Below are 18753 nucleotides of genomic sequence, written 5' to 3'. Positions count from 1 at the left end.
TCAAAAAGCCAGAAGTGGAAATGAACCAACCAACCCACCAACCAAACAAACAAAAACAGCTCAGAGACAAGGAAGGCCCAGGCCCTCAGTTCAAGCCTGGAAATGAACCAACCAACCCACCAACCAAACAAACAAACAAAAACAGCTCAGACACAAGGAAGGCCCAGGCCCTCAGTTCAAGCCCTAAGACTGGCAAAAACAAAAACAACAAACAAAAGTGTGGGTATGTATTGGAAGAATGAAAGCACTGAGGCAGGCTTGCTAGGAGAACTTGGAGCCTTGGGAGGAGGGGTATAATTTCTCTTGACTTTGGGAACAGGTGGTGACTTGCATTGGGGCCAAGGCTCTCTCCTTTCTAAAAAAAAAAAAAAAATCTCTTAACTCTAGAAAAGTCAAGCCCGCCCTCTAGTGGGAAGAAGAAGAAGGGACTAGAAAGAAAGAATCTCCCAGGAGACTGGAGGGGCTGGCTGGGAGGCGGGGGGCTGAGGGAGCGCGGGGGAAGAAACCCTCAGAGTAGACACCACCCACGGTGGTCGCTGGGGGCCCCTCGGCCCGTGGGCGTCCCTGCTCGTGCTTGCACACGCGGTCCCCCCCCCCCCCCCTCGTAGAGAGCTCTGGGCTCCATCATCTCAGATCCCAGCTGACATCTTCCCGGATGCCACGCAGGTCAGACCCCCTGGTGGAACAACACCAGGCCCAGGGTGCTGGAGTTGGCACAAGGCCAGAGGAGCAGAGGGATCTTTATTAGAGAGGCAGGGGTGAGGGGGGATGTATTTACACGGGCCACGCGGGGACATGAAGTGAAGCAGGGTGGGTGGGGTGGGACAGGCGTGTCCCCTCCGCCCTCCCCGGGCTCAGACGAGCTCCACCTTGGCGTTGGGGTACACGGCCACCACGTCGTAGCCCTCGGGGGGCTTGACGCGCGCCTTGGCGTGGTTCTCACAGTACAGCCGCTCGTCCAGGAAGAAGTAGCCCCGCTGCTTGAGGTTCAGGCCGCAGTCGCTGCACATGAAACACTCGGGGTGATAGAGTTTGTCCCGCGCCTTGACGATGGTACCCCTGTTGGAGGGTGGGGGAAGCGTCACGGGGTGACTGACAGCTCTCTCGGCCACGCCCCCTCGGGAGTGACTTGAGACTGCCGGGCACGCCCCCCCTTCGCGTGACCGGGGTGATTGACAGGTTTCCCTGAGCACGCCCCCTCTGGGGTGACTGACAGGCTCCTGGACACGCCCCCAAGCCGGGCCCCTGGGAGGCGGAGCTGGGGCTGCAGGTACTCACACGATCCCGTGGCCGCAGCGCGTGCACTCGGGCAGCCCCTGCAGGCCACTCAACGGGGCGCCCAGCTTGCTGGCGGTGGGCTTGAGGTTCCGGGGACCACTAGGCCCAGGTCGCTCCCCTGAAACCCGGGCAATAGGTGGCATAAGGCAGGGGGAGGGGGGCGGGAAATGGGGGGGGGCTGGGCAGATCAGGATGCGGTGTTGCTTCCAGGTGCATGATGCCCAGGGTAGGGAGAGGGGCAGGGAAGCTCAGGCCAAGTCCAGGTGTGTGTGTGTGTGTGTGTGTGTGTGTGTGTGTGTGTGCATGCGCAAGAGGGACAGGGGTTGGGGCAGGGCAAGGGTAAGGTGCAGGGGAGTCTTACCACCCTCGCCGGCCTCTAGCATGCCCTGCAGATAGCGGAAGGAACCTGACTGCTTGGGTTCCGCGGTGGCGGGCTCAGCTGGCTCCCTTAGCATCCGGTACACCTCTGAGCCCAGGTCCACTCTACAGTCCCGGTTCCTTGGGAGGCCCCTGGCTGGGTCGGCACTAAGCGGGAGAAGGGAAATGGAGAAAGGTCAGGGTGGCATCTAACTCCAGTCTTCACTCTGATGGCTTGGGGAAGACCAGGGAAGATTTCTGGATCAGAATGCAACTGCGATCTAAGTTCAAGTGTCAGGGGCCAGGATAGAAGATCCCTGGGGTAAGGGGTTAGGTTAGGATCTGGGTATGGCTTCGAGTAGCTAAAGTACCTGGGCGGTGGAGACACATGCAGGTTGCCCATCTGGGCTGGCAGGTTGAATTCATTGCTGCTGCCATTGTGAGGGGCGGGAAGGTGAGGTGGCTGTCCATACAGAGATCCCAGGCCTGGTCTGTTTTCTTCTGGCCCAATCCCTGTGGCTGAGGGCCGCCTGCTGGTCACGGGGCTGCCGTCCTATGAGAGTGAGACGGAAGACACTGGGGGACCCTGTGGCCTGTGATCATTCTTTGACCTCACCTCACCCTTTCCTGCCAGGCTTCAGATGCTGGCTGGCTACTCTGCTCTAGCATGTCTACCTAGTCTCTAGGTGCCAATATCTAGTTGGGTACCATAGGAAGGGGTTTATGGAGAAGGGCTGAGCCCAAGGCCTGGTTCAGCCACTACAGAACTGAGAAATGCCTGTGGAAACTCAGACATACACACCAGAGTACCTGGGATTCAAGACTGTGTTGGAAAAGCCAGGTGCCATGGGCTAATCCTACCTAATCAGGAGGCTGAGATTTGAGGATTAGGGCTCAAAGCCAGCTTGGGAAGAGGAAATCTAAGACTCTTATCTCCAATTAGCAAGCAAAAAGATAAAAATAGAAGTGTGGCTCAAGTGGTAGAATGTTAGCCTCGAGCAAAAAAAAAAAGCTAAGAGAGAGATTGAGGCGGCCCTGAGTTCAAGTTCCAGTATTAGCACCAAAATGAATGAATGAATGAATGAACAGAAAAAAGAAAAAGGATTTGGGGCAGGCCCATCCCCAAACACTTATTTGGTTTTGACTTATTTGGTTTTTTGATTTGAGGTTTTGACTGAAGGGCCTTGTGCTTAATAGGCAGGCGATTTACCACTTGAGCCACAGTTAGTCTTTTTGGCTGAGTTATTTTGAGGATTGGTAGTGATGCTTTTGTTTGTGGATAGCCTGGACTATGATCCTACTATTCTGACACTCTCTCTCTCTCTCTCTCTCTCTCTCTCTCTCTCTCTCTCTCTCTCTCTCTCTCTCTCTCTCTCTCTCTCTCTCTCTGTTCTGGAGCTTGAACTCAGATTCATCAGGTGCTATCCCTGAGCCTCTTTGTGCTCAAGGCTAGTGCTCTAATACTTTGTGCCACAGCCCCACTTCCAGGATTTGAATGGTTAATTTCAGTTAAGAGTCTCACAGACTTGCCTGCCCGGGCTGGCTTTGAATCTTGATCCTCACATCTCAGCCTCTTGAGTAGCTAGGATTACAGATGTGAGCCACCAGTCCCTACCAACCAATCTACCTACACACACACAATCAGTCATACGTACATGGTAACAGAAACTTGCATCTAGCACAGATCACTAGAAGGTGCTAGTAAACCTCTCTGTGCTGCAAGTGGGACAGGAAGCCCAGATGGAGAGGAAAGGACACCTATCCTAGTAGGAAAGAGGCCAGTTTACACTCAAGCAACCTCTTACAGTGGGCACAGTCAGGCCCACCAGGCTATGTCCTGGCTGTCCCTTTTCTCTGGAGGGTATATGCATATAGGGGGCCTCTCCCTGATTTTCCTCCACTCTGACAAAGAATACCTTGCTGCCTGAGTAAGGGCTCATGGATGCAGCAACAGCAGCAGCAGCAGCAGCAGCGACATCCCTAATTAGACCAACAAAAGCCCCTTAGAAACCTGAGCAGCCTCACACATGTGTCTGCGGGGCGGGCAAGCAGGCAGACAGGCAGGCAGAGCTGGCCTCTAATGGGGACCAGATGGGCTGTGGTCCGTGGGGGTGGGGCCGGGCCTGGGGTAGAGGCTTCAATGGGAAGGGGGAGTGGGAGTTGAGGAACCAGAGCCTAGAAGGAGAGAGGCCTTCAATCATCCTGCACCCCCACCCAGCAGGGTGTGGGGAGTCTACTGCAAGGTCACCAATAAGCCACTGCCCCTCCTGTGGCCACCCATGTAGCAATTTCTCTAGGTCTGATCTCAGTGGTTCAGATCTCCATTTTTGATCCAGTCCTGGCTCTATCACGTACTAACTTGGCACATCACTTTGCTTCTCTGAACCTCAGGCTCTTCATCTGTGAACTGGGGGGATGTGACCCTTTCTGTAGCATGGGTTCCTTGTGGGGAATGCAGGAAGACAATTACATACCAAGTGCTTAGCACAGTGCACGGCACAGGGCAAATGCCCCATTGGGTGAATGAACAGCTGTCATGGTAACTGCTGAGCCCCTGATTCCTGAATTCCCCACGCTCTGTGTTCCCTTCGTACCACATGCTTCCACATGCTTCCTGCTCTTTCTACCGGCCTGCGGATGGTTTGGTTGCTGAAGAGTTATTGAGCTTTTCAGCAGAAATGATCTGCTTGCTCACCCAATCCTCACATGACTAAAGACAGAATCTAAGTGGGGTGTGGTGACCCGTGCCTGGAATCCCCAGCACTTAGAAGCTGAGGCTGGGGGATCGCAGCCTCTAGATGGGCTGGTGGCCCTCCCGAGGGCTGAATCCCAGCTCGTGCTGACCGGGAGAGATGGCTGGGTCTGCAGGCGTCACCTGCTTCCCCTGGCTTGGTTCTTCCCACCTTCAGATCTTAGCTTCAAGGCTTTTCAGGCCTTGTTTATCTGATCTCTTGGTTTCTTCCTGGTGGAAAAGCACACTGTTCTCATTGGGGGGGTGTGTGCTACAAGAGGACTGTCTCCCGTGGGCCCTGAAGATGCTGCTGACCTCAGCCCACCCCAATGGCAGACACCTGGCAGGAGTATCTAGTGCTGGTCCTGGGGCTACCCATGAGGGCTCCACTCCACCACCCCCCCACGCCCCTCTACAGGCAGAGGGCGAGAGCAGGGCGAGCAGGGTGGGGACAATGAGGCCTGTGTCTGTTTGGTGAGGACATAACCCCAGTGAGGGTGGGGGAGGGGTATTTTTTGTCACCACCCATGAAGCCCATGACCTTTTCAGTACAAAAGAGGAGTAATAGCTCTGTGTGTGTGTGTGTGTATGTGTGTGTGGGGGGGGGGCTACCTTGTCACTAGTGGAAAATCTCTCACCATCCATTGGAACATGCGCAGCTTGCCCTTCCAATGAGTCAGTAAGGCTAAATGTGGAGGAAGAGGGACTCACTATATAGGCCCCAGGCTCCTGGGCCCCTGGGCCCTGAGCCTCTTCGATGGAAATGGAAACATGGCTGAGCTTCACGTTCCAGGCTTGGGCCTCGATCTTGTCCATCCCAGCACTGCTGCCTCTCAGGAGGGAACTGTGGACCTGCGCTGTGCAGATCTCCTGTGCCTGGCTCAGCTTTTGCCTAGCTGGTTTTGTCTCTATCAAATTGCCCTCCTACCCTCTGCCCCAGAGCCTCCTGTCCATGGGGAGATGCAGATGTGATTGTGAATCCCCACAAGAATAGCTGAGGTTGCTGACAGAGAGCCCCACAGCTTCTCCACAGCCCAGTCTCCCCATTCCCCCCAACCTCATCCCTGGCCTCCCTCCATTCCCTCACCCTTCCACCTGCCCTCCTCCCCCGAGCTTTTCTGAACTGATAGTACAATCTCACCCTCACCTCTGGACCTTCGTATGTGCTTTCCTGAGCACATTTCCTCTGACCACGTCCCTCTGCCTGCCTTATTCTTCTGAGGTCTTCAGGTCTGGGCTGGGATACTCCTCCTCCAGGAAGCCCTCTCTGACCTCTGACTCAAAGTCACATGCCTCCTCTGTATGCCTTTGGCCCTGACTTCCTCTATCCTAGGACCTCTTTGTGCATTTGCCCTGCCAGCACAGGCACTCCATGACCATGGTAAACATCTGGCCTGAGGGATGCCAGATGAGGCAAGGCAGGAAACAGGTATTGGAGCCAAGAGGGGGGACTATTGGTGAGGAAGGGGCCAGGCCAGATCCTCTTCCCTGTCTTCAGTGCCTGTGAGTGTGTGCGTGCTGGTCCTGGGGCTTAAACTCAGGGCCTAGGTGCTGTGTCTGAGCTTTTGTGCTCAAAGCTCGTACTGTACCATTGAGCCTCACTTCCAGCTTTCTGGTAGTACCACTTCTAGCTTTGGGGGTAGTTCATTAGACATAAAAAGACTCTCAGGTTATTTTCCTGCCCAGGCTGGCTGGACGAACAGATCTCAGCCTTCTAAATAGTTAGGATTACAGGTGTGACTCATCCTTTTCCCGCCCCCCACTACATGGAGAGGAGACAAAAGCAGGCCAAGGAGGCCATGGTCCCCCCAAATTCTGACTACCTGACGGGTTGGATCAGTCACTGCCTTGCCCAAACACCACTGCTCAGAGACAATAAGAGGATAAGAGATACCTCAGTGTTACTTGCTTGGCTACCCACCTCTTATACCTATGGCAAATTGCAGTCCCAAGGCAGCTTGCCCCCCTTGCTTGCCTTGAGAACAAAGAAGGAGACTAAGCAGACTGTAGCCTGCAGTGTGGTAGTCACATGACACGTTAGCCAGGAGAGAACTTCAGTCTTGGACAGGATGAGACAAAGGAATGTCCCTTGGTCTGGGATCATGCCATAGCTTGAGGCTGCCACCTTCTGCCAAGCCTATTGACTTCTTCCTGATCTAGCAATGCTCCGGGGGCGGGGGGGGGGGGGAACCTAAAGTGAGTTCCGATTTGATTGGTAGAAACTCTTGAGCCAGGGCTGGGAATGTGGCTTAGTGGTAGAGTGCTTGCCTTGCATTCATGAAGCCCTGGGTTCGATTCCTCAGCACCACATAAACAGAAAAAGCCGGAAGTGGTGCTGTGGCTTCAGTGATAGAGCGCTAGCTTTGAGCAAGAGAAGCTCAAGGACCGTGCTCAGGCCCTAAGTTCAAGCCCCAGGACTGGCAGGAAAGAAAGAAAGCAAGAAAGCAAGAAAGAAAGCAAGAAAGCAAGAAAGCAAGCAAGCAAGCAAGCAAGCAAGAAAGAAAGAAAGAAAGAAAGAAAGAAAAGAAACTCTGGGCCAAAGCTTTTGATCATATTAAATTGTCTAGAACCTGGAATTGCCTAGAGTGGAGACAGAACCCTTAAGCATCTGAGGAACATGGGATGGGGTACAGGCATGTTCTAGAGGAGCTTTCTGATTCGGTCTCCATCCTGGGCATCTGAGAATTGTGGGCATAGCCAGTACAGGCTATGGACAGGCCTGATTCTTCTGGCCCAGGCTCACTCTGAGCTCAGCCAGATCAGGTGGTATTGGTACATACATACCTGAGCCTCAGGGTCGATATGGATCCTATGTGCCTGAGCCTTGTCGTCTGGGGCACCGGGCCAGCTCTTGTTCTCAGGCCTATGGCAGAAATTGGGATAGTCAGATATACCTGCCTTCTGTGCCCATTGTGCCCAAGAACCAGGGTTAAGAGGGGTTGTGCCCACAACCTCCCAGGAACAGGTCTATGCCCTTATGGGGGGGTGGAGGGACACCACCCCAGTGTTTTCCTGCTTTACCACAATGGTACCTGCTACATAGGAAAGAGCCAGCCACAAGCCCAGATCTGCCACCCTCATGGGGCAGGGCTATGTGCTACTGCCTTTACTCCCAGCAGCCTGTCCCTCTCCTGTCTGGTTTCTGGAAAGGCTGCAGCAGAGGCCCTGCGGCTCTCCCTACCCCCCTTCCCCCCTCCCCCGTCCACCCTCTTTGTGGCTCTGCTACAGTGGCCTCAGCGAGTGGCAGGCCAGGCCAGGCCTCACACATGGATTCGGCCAGAAGCCCATCCAACTCATCCTTTGGCCATCCCAATCTACAGCTGGGGCCTGGGGTCAAGCTCTTGGGGAGGTGAAATGGAGGCTCTGAAGGGAACACCTCCCTTTTGGCTTCTGCCGCAGCAGCAGCCCAGCCCAGCCCGGCAGAATCATCACCACCAATGTCTGCCCAGCCCAGATGGGAAACAGGCCATTAGGAAATTCCTGCTTCGCCATAGAAACCAAAAGCCAAACACCACTCAGGAGGGAGAAAACATCGTAAACCTGCCATAAGCAGGCCAGGCGGGGCCTACCGCTGTGGGACCAGGGCCCAGCCCCTGGGGCTCAGTAGCTCCCTGAGAAGGTAAGCCAGGAAGGGTGTGTGGACCTCAGATTGGTAAGCAGTGTGAAATGAGGCCAGTAAGACCAAAGAGAAACAGTGCCTTCTCCTCCCCCTTCCCCCCCCCCCCCCCCAAACTAAGAGCTCCCGCACTGGCGCTTCTAAAGTTCTCACAACTGGTGGCCTAGCACTCAATCCTGCTTTGCTTTGTTGGCGGAGGGATTTGACAATCTGTATCTAAAGACCACACCGATTCTGTGCTTCCTCACCATTGCCCATTCCTTCACTCTCTGAAATCTACCTCTCTACCTCACAGTGTTCCAGAGGCCCCTGGCATCAAAGCTCTGTCACCCTAGAGCTTTCTATTTCCTCTGGCCTTTATTTTTTTTTTTTTTTGCCAGTTCTGGGGCTTGAACTCAGGGCCTGGGCACCATCTCTGAGTTTCTTTTGTTCAAGGTTAGCACTCTACCACTTAAGCCACAGCGCCACTTCTGACTTTTTCTACTTTTTCTGTGTATGTGGTGCTGAGGAATCGAACCCAGAGCTTTATGAATGCTAGGCAAAGCACTCTACCACTAAGCTACCTTCCCAGCCTCCTTTGGTCTATAACTCCTTTAGCTAGACTTGTGGATCAAAGCCTTCTTCGTGGCTCTAATTGTGCCTTCTACTTAGCTGACCATCCTGTGTGGCTATTTGGTATTCTATTTCTTCAGAATCTGTACTCTGGGAAGTATAAGTCTGAGGTCAAAGGGTCAGAGGGCACAAAATACCAAGAGCTATGATGCCCAAGACATTACATAAGTATGAAGGGCTGGTAGGGATGAAGTGGCTCGTGCCGGTCATCCTAGCTACTCAGGAGGCCGAGATCTGAGGATCATGGTTTGAAGCCTGCTCAGGCAGGAAAGTACATGAGACTCTTATCTCCAATAAGTATCCAAAGATGTGGAGTGTGGTTCAAGTGGTAGAACACTTGCCTTGAGGGAAAAAAAAAAGTTCAAGGACAAGGCCCAGACCTCGAGTTCAAGCCCCAGGACACACACACACACACACACACACACACACACACACACACACAAAGAAAAAAGAATGAAGGACTCAGTCATGTGTTAACCCCCATCTTGGGCCCCCCTTTCAGACTCTACCTGTCTACCTCTGAGCAAAGTAAGAGGCTGGGCTGTGCAGCTGTACCTTGGATACATACACACTCTAGCCCTTCATCAGGTTGACCCTCTACAAAGCCCCTGTTGTAGGAGGCCCAGCAGAGCAGGCAGGATAGGGAGTGTGGCTAGAGAAGGAATACTGGGCCAGAGGGTCAAGGTGACCCCCAAGTCTCATCCCCCAGGTTCTAGTGTGTGAGTTGCCTGATGGGCAGGAGGTTAGGTCTCAGGTTTTTACACTGACTGCGCAGGCCTGCTACCTCTTCACCACCCAATGCCCAGATCATAAAGCAGTCCCCACCCTGGAGCTCAGAAAAATCCAAGGTTTGGAGGGTAAAGCACTCGTTAGAGGGCAGCATGGACTGGGACCCAGTTCTTTGTGTACCCGTGTGCACACACATGTGCACCAGCCCTGAGGCTTGAACTCAGGGGCTGGGCACTGTCCCTAAGCTTTTTTGTGTTCCAGGCTCTCTACCACTTGAGTCACAGGTCCATTTCTGGCTTTTTGGTGGTTCATTGGAAATAAAAAATCTAATGGATTTTCCTGCCTGGACAGGCTTTGAACCATGATCCTTAGAGCTAGGATGACAGGTGTGAGCCACCAGCTCCTGGCTAGGAGCCCAGCTCTCTATGTGGACAGCATGCTCCCATCTGCTCCATAAACAGATGGCATTTTGGAAACTGCCACTCCCAGAATGCAATAGGTCAATGGCCCTCTGGCTCCATCCAAGCCTGGTTTGGAACAAATGAGTAGGGAGGGAAGGAAGGAAAGGGGGACCTCCACTCCCTACCCTCTCTGACATCATTGTCTCTGGGAATCTCCTGACTCAGGCCACTGTGAGTCTCCCCTGACTCCAGCACCATCAGGGCTGCCCTTGTTCCGAGAGACAGCGGAGCCGGAGGTGAGTCAGGGCCCAGGAACCCAGCCAGGCTGGGAGGCCTCGGAGGCCACTGTGGGCAGAATAGTGCTGATTCTTTCCCCTAAGCAGCTGTGTGCCTCAGTCTGGAAGAGGGTGATGAGTGTGATTCTACTTGATGGGAAAGGAAACCCAGGCTAATGGAGGTCACCTGGGTACCTAAGTGACTAGTCTGGATAAAGACCAGCTCTACCAAACTCCAAATCTGGGTGTCCTCTCTATATGCCAAATGAAGTGTACCGGGCTCTAGATTTGCACCTGGGCCCACTCAGTGCCGTAAGGTCCTGAACTCCCAACCCAGACCAGGTCATGGGCTAAGCACAAATGGGCTATCTCCAAAACTTTCCTACTGCTGGGTGCCAGGGGCTCACACCTTTCATCCTAGCTACTCAGGAGGTTGAGATCTGAGAATCACGGTTCAAAACCAGCCCAGGCAGGCAAGTCTGTGAGACTCTTATCTACAATTAACCACCAGAAAACCAGAAGTGGCACTGTGACTCCAAGTGGTAGAGCACTAGGCCTTGAGTGGAAAAAACAAACAAACAAACAAAAAACCTCAGGGACAGTGCCCAGGCCCTGAATTCAAGCCCTACAACCAAAAAAAGGAAAGGAAAGAACTTTCCTAACACATTTAAAGATCCTGAGCCAATGATCACCTCCCGTCCTGCCAGCTCTAAGGCATGGTTAGCTGTGCTGTGGTTTGGTGGAAGTTTCGCCCACACACTTCCATGGGGGGTCATGGAAAGTCCCTCTTAGTGGTGAGCGTGGCAGAGCTGAGCAGTCAGTTATGTCTGACTTCACATCCAGGCAGGGAAATGGGGCGGGGAGATCTATCTCATTCAGTTAGGATTAGGCCCAACTTGCCTGCCAGAGCTGTCTACAGACCCAGGACTTGAGAAAGGCAGGTGAATAGGACCTTTCATTCTAGCCTGGTCTATGGGGCACAAGTGGGGCCTAGTGACTTATCTTCCCCAGACCATGGGCCTCTCAGCATTACACAGATTCCCATTCCCAGTCCAGCTTAGATACAGCAGAGGCCCGGGCCATGGTGGGGACAAGCTGAGTTAGGGCAGTTGTGGTATTAATAGGAGTGCTTAGTAGCCAAGGAGAGAGACTAGAGTGTTTAGACTGAAGAAAAGGAGGGAGGAAGAGAAGGAGAAAAAGAGAGAGAGAGAGAGGCCACACCAGACCGCCACACACACACACACACACACACACACACACACACACACACACACACACACACTCTTGTAGCCAAATTTTGCTTCCCTACCATCTTGCTGTGCCTTTAAGCAACCTCTAACTTTCCTGGGCCTCTGCTGTCCATTTGGATAGCAGGGCCTCCAATAGGTTTTACCATTTAGACTCGTTTAAAGGTAAACGGGATGCTGTGGCTTTGGAATGACTATCAAACAGGTCCCTTGGGCAAGGAAAAGATGGAGGCAAAGCCTCCAGAGATGACATGAAATCTTATTTCTGTTTGTTTTTTTTTTTTTTTGGCCAGTCCTGGGCCGTCAACTCAGGGCTTGAGCACTGTCCCTGGCTTCTTTTTTGCTCAAGGCTAGCACTCTGCCACTTGAGCCACAGCGCCACTTCTGGCCATTTTCTGTATATGTGGTGCTGAGGAATCGAACACAAGGCCTCATGTATACGAGGCAAGCACTCTTGCCACTAGGCCATATTCCCCGCCCTGGAACCTTATTTCTGTTGAATGCTTCCCAGTCTTGAGTTAAAATGAGCTTGGTCCCTCTGGAAGCCACCCCAGCTCTCAACCATGGGCTCCCCAGGTCACTGAATACATTGCTCCCCAAACACTAGGCCTGGATGGGGGTATCTGAGAACCGAGGCGGAGAGGCTGTGTGAGATCCAGGGACACTGGGACACTGGTGGTCCCAGCAATGCCCCATCCTCCTGGCCCAGCCTGTGTGGGTACCTGCTCACAGAGAGTGTGAGATGATCCTGGCAGCCTTTGATGCGGTTCTGCGCCTCCAGGTGTGTCATGAGCTCTGTGCTTTCACCATTAATGGCCTGAATCAGGTCTCCTGGGCACAGCGAAGCCAGCGCAGCCTTGCTGCCAGCATGGACCTGTGGGTGGACAAGCTCGATGGTTTACACAGTCATTATGGGGCCTTCTGCCCTACACTACCTGACCACAGTGTGGCCTTGCTGCCAGTGGGATTTGTAGGTGGGCATCCAAGGGGCTGGCTGACTGGTGACCTTGTTGTCATCTTGGCTTTAAAACAAAACAGGGGTTGGGAATGTGGTTCAGTGGTAGAGTGCTTGCCCAGCATGTGTGAAGCCCTGGGTTCAATTCCTTAGTACCACCGAAGCAAACAAACAAACAAAAAGACAGAAGGGGTGCTGTGACTCAAGTAGTAGTGTGCTAGCCTTGAGCAAATGAAGCTCATGGACATTGTCCAGGCCCTGAGTTCAAACCCCAGGACTGGCAAAAAAAAAAAAAAAAAAGCAGGGAATTTGTGGCTCATGCTTGTAATCCTAGCCACGCAGGAGGCTGATATCCTAAAGACCCAAGCTCAAAGCCAGCCTGGGCAGGAAAGTAGAGCTGTGGCTCAAGTAGTAGAACACTTACTAGCCTTTGAACAAAAGAGCTCAAGGACAGCACCCAGACCCTGAGGCCAAGCCCCAGAACTGGCATAAAGCAAACACACACACACACACACACACACACACACACACACACACACACACACCCCAACTGCAGCACCTGGAAGAGGCCTGGTATGTGAAGGTATGAGGGAGAGGCTTTCTCTGGCTTGGGACAAATGGGATGTTACTCTGGCAACCTGTATACATACCACAAGATAGGCAAGAGACACAGACACACAGCTGCTCACATCTGTGTATTTAATATATACAGAGCATGGATGTGTCACGGATGCCTCGCACATACAATGACCCACCCAGCCATCTCACACTTAACTTGATCTTGCCACTCAGACCATTGCACATTCACTCTTCCACTCTTCCCCAACACACTGTTCCCGGCTTAGCCAAACACCTTCTGGGGACTCACAGGCAACAGTACTCCCCTTCAGGCTTCCACAAATGCCCACCAATGTCTCATACACAGCTGGTATCACCTGGCTCGATGAGATGAGGGTTATGCTATTTTGCTCATTTTGACCTTGAACCGTGATCTGCCTCCTAAGTCGTTGGGATTACAAGTCTGCACTACAGTACTTGACCCTCTGCCCAGAACACTCTCTCCTTTGATTCCCAATCCTGCTTGCTTCTGCATCCCTTTTCCTTCTTCAGGTCTCAGCATAGAGGCCACCTCCTTGTGGTACTCCGTGTGCCCCATTAGCACATTTATCCTACTTTCTTAATGCCTTGTTACAATTAAAGTGGGGAGAGGTCTATACATCATCTCCTTAGTCAAGTACAGAATTGCCATGGCCAGCCTGTACTCTGGGTCACAACTTTCACTTCCACTTCCCCTGAAGGATCCCCGAGTGTCATAACCGCCCTCACAAGGTCAGGCTGTGTTAGTATTTGAAATGCACAGTGTGGTCATCTGACAAAAACCACGTGAGAGTGGAGAGCCGATTCACAGAGACCTGAGTGAGCAACTCAGGGAGACTTGCTCCTCTACTCCATCTTGGCTCCAACACACCCTTGAGAAATAGACTTGAGCTAGGCACTGGGTGGCTCATGCCTATTATCCTAACTACACAGGAAGCTGAGATCTGAGGACTATGGTTCTAAGCTAGCCTGGGTAGGAAAGTCTGTGAGACTCTGACCTCCTATGAGCCACCAAAAAGGCAGAAAGTGGAGCTGTGTGACTCAAGTGGGAGAGTACTAGCCTTCAACACAAAAGCTCAGGGATAGGACTTAGGTCCTAAATTCAAACTTCAGGACCAGCATATACACACACAGACAAAAAGAAATAGACTTGAGGCTCCTTCATTCTTAATTAGCCACTCTAGCCAGTGCCCAGCCGCCAGTGACTTTGTTCTTTTTTGTTGTTGTTGTTTTGTTTTTTGGTGCTGGTCCTGGGGCATGAACTCAGAGCCTGGGTGCTGTCCCCTAAGCTTCTTTTGCTCAAGGCTAGTGCTCTACCACTTGAGCCACAGCTACTTCAAGCTTTTCGGTTTTGTAGGTTAGTGGAGATAAGAATCTCACAGACTTTCCTGCTTGGGCTGGCTTTGAACCATAATCCTCAGTTCCTGAGTAGCTAGGATGACAAGCATGAGTCATTGGTGCCCAGTGACCGACCGTGTTCTTATTAGTGGGGGCAGGGGCCACTGGAAGCACAGCCAGCTCCTACTAGTAAGGAGACAAAAGCTGAGGTGCTGGCAGTCCTTGGCTGTTGGCCTAGTATGGGCACTGCCCAAGCTGACCTGCCCTGAAATAGCCTGCCTCAAGGAATGTGCTCTTCCAAAGCCAAGCCAGCCCACCATTAATGTTCACTGGTAGGGCCTGGGCACCTGCACAAGCCTGTCCTCTTGGGGCAAGTGCCCACTTGGCACTATCCCATCCCATTATCTTCCCCACCTCTGCCCTAAGCTCTCCTCTCTTCATGGTTAGCTGTGTTATCCATAACCAGATTACGGCAACCTGCAACTCTACCTCCACTTGGGCTCTGGGGTCTACAGATGAAGAAAGGGGTTTGGGGCAGGGGCACCGTGCCCCAGTCCGACATTGAAAGGGGGGGGGTGGCTAGCTGCAAGATGACTCAGTCGACACAAGGGGCGTATTCAGGTCCCTGTGGGTGGAGGAAGTTCTTGAAAGCAGGGGTGGCTGGGATACTGCCAGCCCCATTAAGCGAGGGGAGTTCTGGTCAGAGAGAGGGCATGGAGCCAGGAAACCGTGACTTTCTCAAGTGCCTTCACACGCATTGTCTCATTAATTCCCAAGGCAGGCCCATTTCCTAGACAAAGAGACTGACACCCAAAGAAACACTTCATGGATAAATGGCTGAGCCGGCATTCCAGCGCTTGTATATAGCTCATCTAGGCGAGAACGCAGGCAAGGTGGCTAACAGCATCATTAGTGAAGGGAACATGGAAGAGATGAAGTCAGAGAAGATGTAAGGACCAGGAAATGTGTCAGGCCTGGCCGGTGAGAAGCCAGCATTTCTCCTGGGAACCGAGAAGGGAACATTTAGGCAAGGAAGTCACAGGGTTTAAGTAGGGAAGTCCTAAGATGGAATTGAACTCGGGGAGATGTGTCTAGCTGCTGAGTTCAGCATAAACAGAAAGAAGGGTGACTGGTACAATGAGGTCAGAGGAAGGTTGAGCATGAATCCGCCCCCTTCACACCTGGAGCAGCTGTATTCCAACCCCTCCCTCACCCGGCCTAGATGCTGTGGTGGGCTGGGAGCCTCAGAGGGCCATATTGTCCAAGTCAATCATATGAAGCCCCAGACAGGCCTGGATTCCTGTGCCTCAGTGTGCCAATTTATAATGCAAAGCAGAAGTGCTTATTTCTAAGGGCTGTTGAAAGGACTACCTGAGCAAAGCACCTCTGGCTCACACCTGCAATCCTACCTACTCAGGAGGCTGAGATCTGAGGACCTTGGTTCGGAGCTAGCCCGAGCAGGAAAAGTCCAGGAGACTCTTATCTCCAATTAACCCCAAAAAGCTGGAAGTGGAGCTGAGGCTCTGGTGGTAGAGCACCATCCTTGAGCAGAAAGAGAAAGGGCTCAGAAACAGTGCCCAGGTCCTGAGTACAAGATCCAGTATGGGAACACACACACACATGCAACACACACACAACACACATACAAACACACGGGGACTACCTGAGACATTTGAGGCCTGCAACACTTTCACTGGAGGTGAGCATACAGCGGTAATGCTCATTCCAAAGACTGGTTACTGGAGAGGTACTGGTACCAACACCCATTAGGGTGGGGCCTGGCAAGTGTGGATGCTTGGAAAAGGCCAGAGCTTATTATGGTCTGTGTATGGGGAAGGAGTCCTGGACAATGTTCCTGAGGTGTCCTGGGGGACTATAGTAAGTCTTAGATTGGCCAGTCCACCTGAAGCTGTCCCTTTCTACAAATCTCTGGGTGAAGAAGGCCTTGGGGGGGGGGGGACGGGACTAGATCTTGAGTCCCCTTGATGAGGACACTCCCACACACCAGTCCCTGCTGTCTTCCCCCTGAGGTACCTGCTAGGCAAGCCGTGGCCTGTGCCTCCTCAGCTCTGTAAATCTTTCCCAGATCCCACTCAAAACCCAGGCTCAGTCATCCAGCCACCTTTGGGCCTGAGCAGCTGCTGTGTGACTCTGGGAAGGGGCAGGACAGGAGGCTCCCCCCTCCCCCCCTCCCCAGGCAAACTCCTTTTCCTAGATGCCTGCTTGCCAGGGCCTCCATCCTGATCTGTGCCAAACAAGGCTGCCTCTGATGCGATGTGTGTGGAGGTCTTTCCTAGGCGGGAAGGCAGCCGCGTGGACAACAGATGTCTCCGCTCCATGCCACCAGGGAGCCTGTCAGCGGCCTCACGCCCAGGGTGCCTGGCCTGCTGGCTAGCCTAGCACCCCACCAGCCCTCCTCTGTGGACACACACACTCACTCACACACACACACACACACACACACACACAGAGCAAGGAACTGGGAGATGAAAGGCACTGGGGGTGAGTTAAAGACCCACCTCCCTCAGCCTTCAGGGACCTGGTGTTAAAGGCAGATGTGGGAAGCCTCCTAAGACAGCTGGCCCTGCCTGTCACTCTGCCTCCAGAAAGAGGAATCTGTGATTCCATGCTCCACCCAGTGCCTACCCCCTCCCAAGAACTAGGAGTGGGGGGGGGGGGGGGAAGAAAAGCTTCTGGAACTCAGCTTAGTCACCCAGGGTGGGAGATGGGGCAGGTGGTCCTTATTTTCCCTCCAGATACAAGTCCCTAAATGTTCAAGCAACCTCTGTGGCAGGAAAGAAATGGTCCTCAGATGGTCCCAGGTTGATCCCGATCCCTCCAGATCAAGGGCAGAGCCCAGCTTCTCCTTTCTTCTGTCCTCTGGGCTGGGGACCCCAAAGACCAGTACCTGAGTCCCCTCTTTTACCCCTTTCCCAGACAGGGGAATCCCAAGGTTGGCCAGGATCTTATCTCCCCCTGCTACTGCCTGCAATGGGTCCTGAGGCTCCTTCCCTGCTCCCCATCTTCTTCCTCCTGTGTCCCAGACTTGGGATCCCTGGGGGGATGGGATTGAGGCCATCCTAGCCTCTGTCCTCTGTCCTTAGGCCTCACACCTCCCTGTCAAGTCTTCCATTTTCCAGAAGCCCAAAACAAAAATTTCCTTCTGGTCATTTCACCCTAGGGTGACTGAGGTCACAGAAGGCAGGCTAGGATGTGGACTTCTCCGAGGGAGGGAGAATCCCAGCCCTTCCTTGGGTGGGGGGGGGGGCAGGGGGGCGTCACTCAGCCCTGCATGCACAAAGCTTAGTTGAGGAAAAAGGGGCTCCCAGTTACCACCCCCCAAGTCTTCAGGAAAGGGCTGGGGTGTTAAGGGGTGTTTCCTGGCCTCTGTAGAGCTGTCCAGATCCCTGGCTCACGACTGTGGGTTTTCCCCAGGCCCCACCAGTGTTTCTCCCTCTCTAAAGGAGGCCAAAGAAGGGAGGCTGGCTTCTTGGGGGAGATTCCCCACCCCAAAGAGCAAGGCCCACCCGGGAGGGGGAGGGGGAGGGGGTGACGCTGCCCGACTGGACGCCACTGCCACATCCCGGGGGTCACCCGGAGCCAAATCCACACTTTTAAAACTTTGGACACGTCGGGGATATGAGTCTGGGGTTGGGACGCCTCCTCCCCACACCTCAACCCCCAAAGGACTGAGGTGTGCAACCCCCCCCGCGCCCCACGTCCCCCTGAGAAACAGTCCGGACTCACCCGCGAGATGGTGAGGGGCGCGCTGAAGTCGCGGCCGCCCACCAGGCGGAAGCCCCAGGGCGAAGGGCCGCGCAGAGTCACCGAGTGGGACATCGCGGACCCGGAGCCGAAGCCGGAGCCGGAGCCGCAGCCGGAGCCGGAGCCGGAGCCGCAGCCGGACACCGAGGAGCCGTGGCCGCCTGCCCGCCGCCGCCTGCCCGCCGCCGCCGCCGCCGCCTGCGCTGCGCCCCGCCCCCGGCCCGCCCGGCCCCCCCTTGCGCCCCCCTCCGCCCCCACGCCCCGCGCGCCCGGATTGGCCCCGCGGCCGCCGGACACGCCCACCTCGGGGGGCTCTGAGGACCCTCCCGGGCCCAGTCCCCACAGCCTGCGCGCCGGCGCCCCCGCCCACTCCTCAGAGAGACCCCCAGGTGGCCGCGGTGGCCCCGACGTGTCGAATCCGCTGCGAGCCTCGGAAGCTCGGGCCCCGGAGAGGATCCTTTGAAGTTTCTTTTCTTTCTTCTTCTTTTTTTTTAATGGGGCTGGGATGGGCGGGGTGGGGTGGGGGAGAGGCAGGAGAGAGGGAAGAGGGGGGGCACCGGCCTAGATGGGGGATGGGGCCTCGCCTCCAGGTCCTGGCGGGCCAACCTGCTCAGCTCTTCCTTCGGAACACGGCCCAGGAGCAGGCCCGGGCCCCCAGAGGGCCGCAGACCCGGGGTGGGAGCAGGCACAGGGCCTCTGGAGGGGGAGGTGTGTGGAGGGGAGGGGATGGGAAAGACAGAAAGGTGTCCTCACGAGTCTGGGATGGCCCAGCCTGCTGCCTGGAGGAGGTGATGGGAGTCTGGAAGCAAGGTGCTTTTTTGTCTTCTTTGGGTGCTTGTTTTTTTTTTTTGT

The 18753-nt window shown here is 54.2% G+C and overlaps 1 protein-coding gene across 1 annotated transcript; it reads right to left on the bottom strand.

Annotated features, from left to right (window-relative positions):
- Positions 1-733: 733 nt before the first annotated feature.
- Pdlim4 (PDZ and LIM domain 4) lies at positions 734-18078 on the bottom strand. The gene is made up of 8 exons (XM_048333986.1): positions 18035-18078; positions 17884-17992; positions 11969-12120; positions 7151-7229; positions 2007-2188; positions 1640-1803; positions 1279-1396; positions 734-1059 (listed from the first exon to the last, which is right to left on the bottom strand). The coding sequence occupies exons 2-8, from the start codon at positions 17974-17976 to the stop codon at positions 855-857; spliced, it is 993 nt and encodes a 330-aa protein (XP_048189943.1). The 5' UTR covers positions 17977-17992; positions 18035-18078; the 3' UTR covers positions 734-854.
- Between the last annotated feature and the right edge of the window lie 675 nt (positions 18079-18753).

This window comes from Perognathus longimembris, chromosome 25 (genome assembly GCF_023159225.1).
Source record: "Perognathus longimembris pacificus isolate PPM17 chromosome 25, ASM2315922v1, whole genome shotgun sequence".
Taxonomy (NCBI): Eukaryota; Metazoa; Chordata; class Mammalia; order Rodentia; family Heteromyidae; genus Perognathus; species Perognathus longimembris.
Note: the sequence above shows the minus strand (reverse complement) of the source record. Positions and strands in the feature narration are given on the sequence as shown.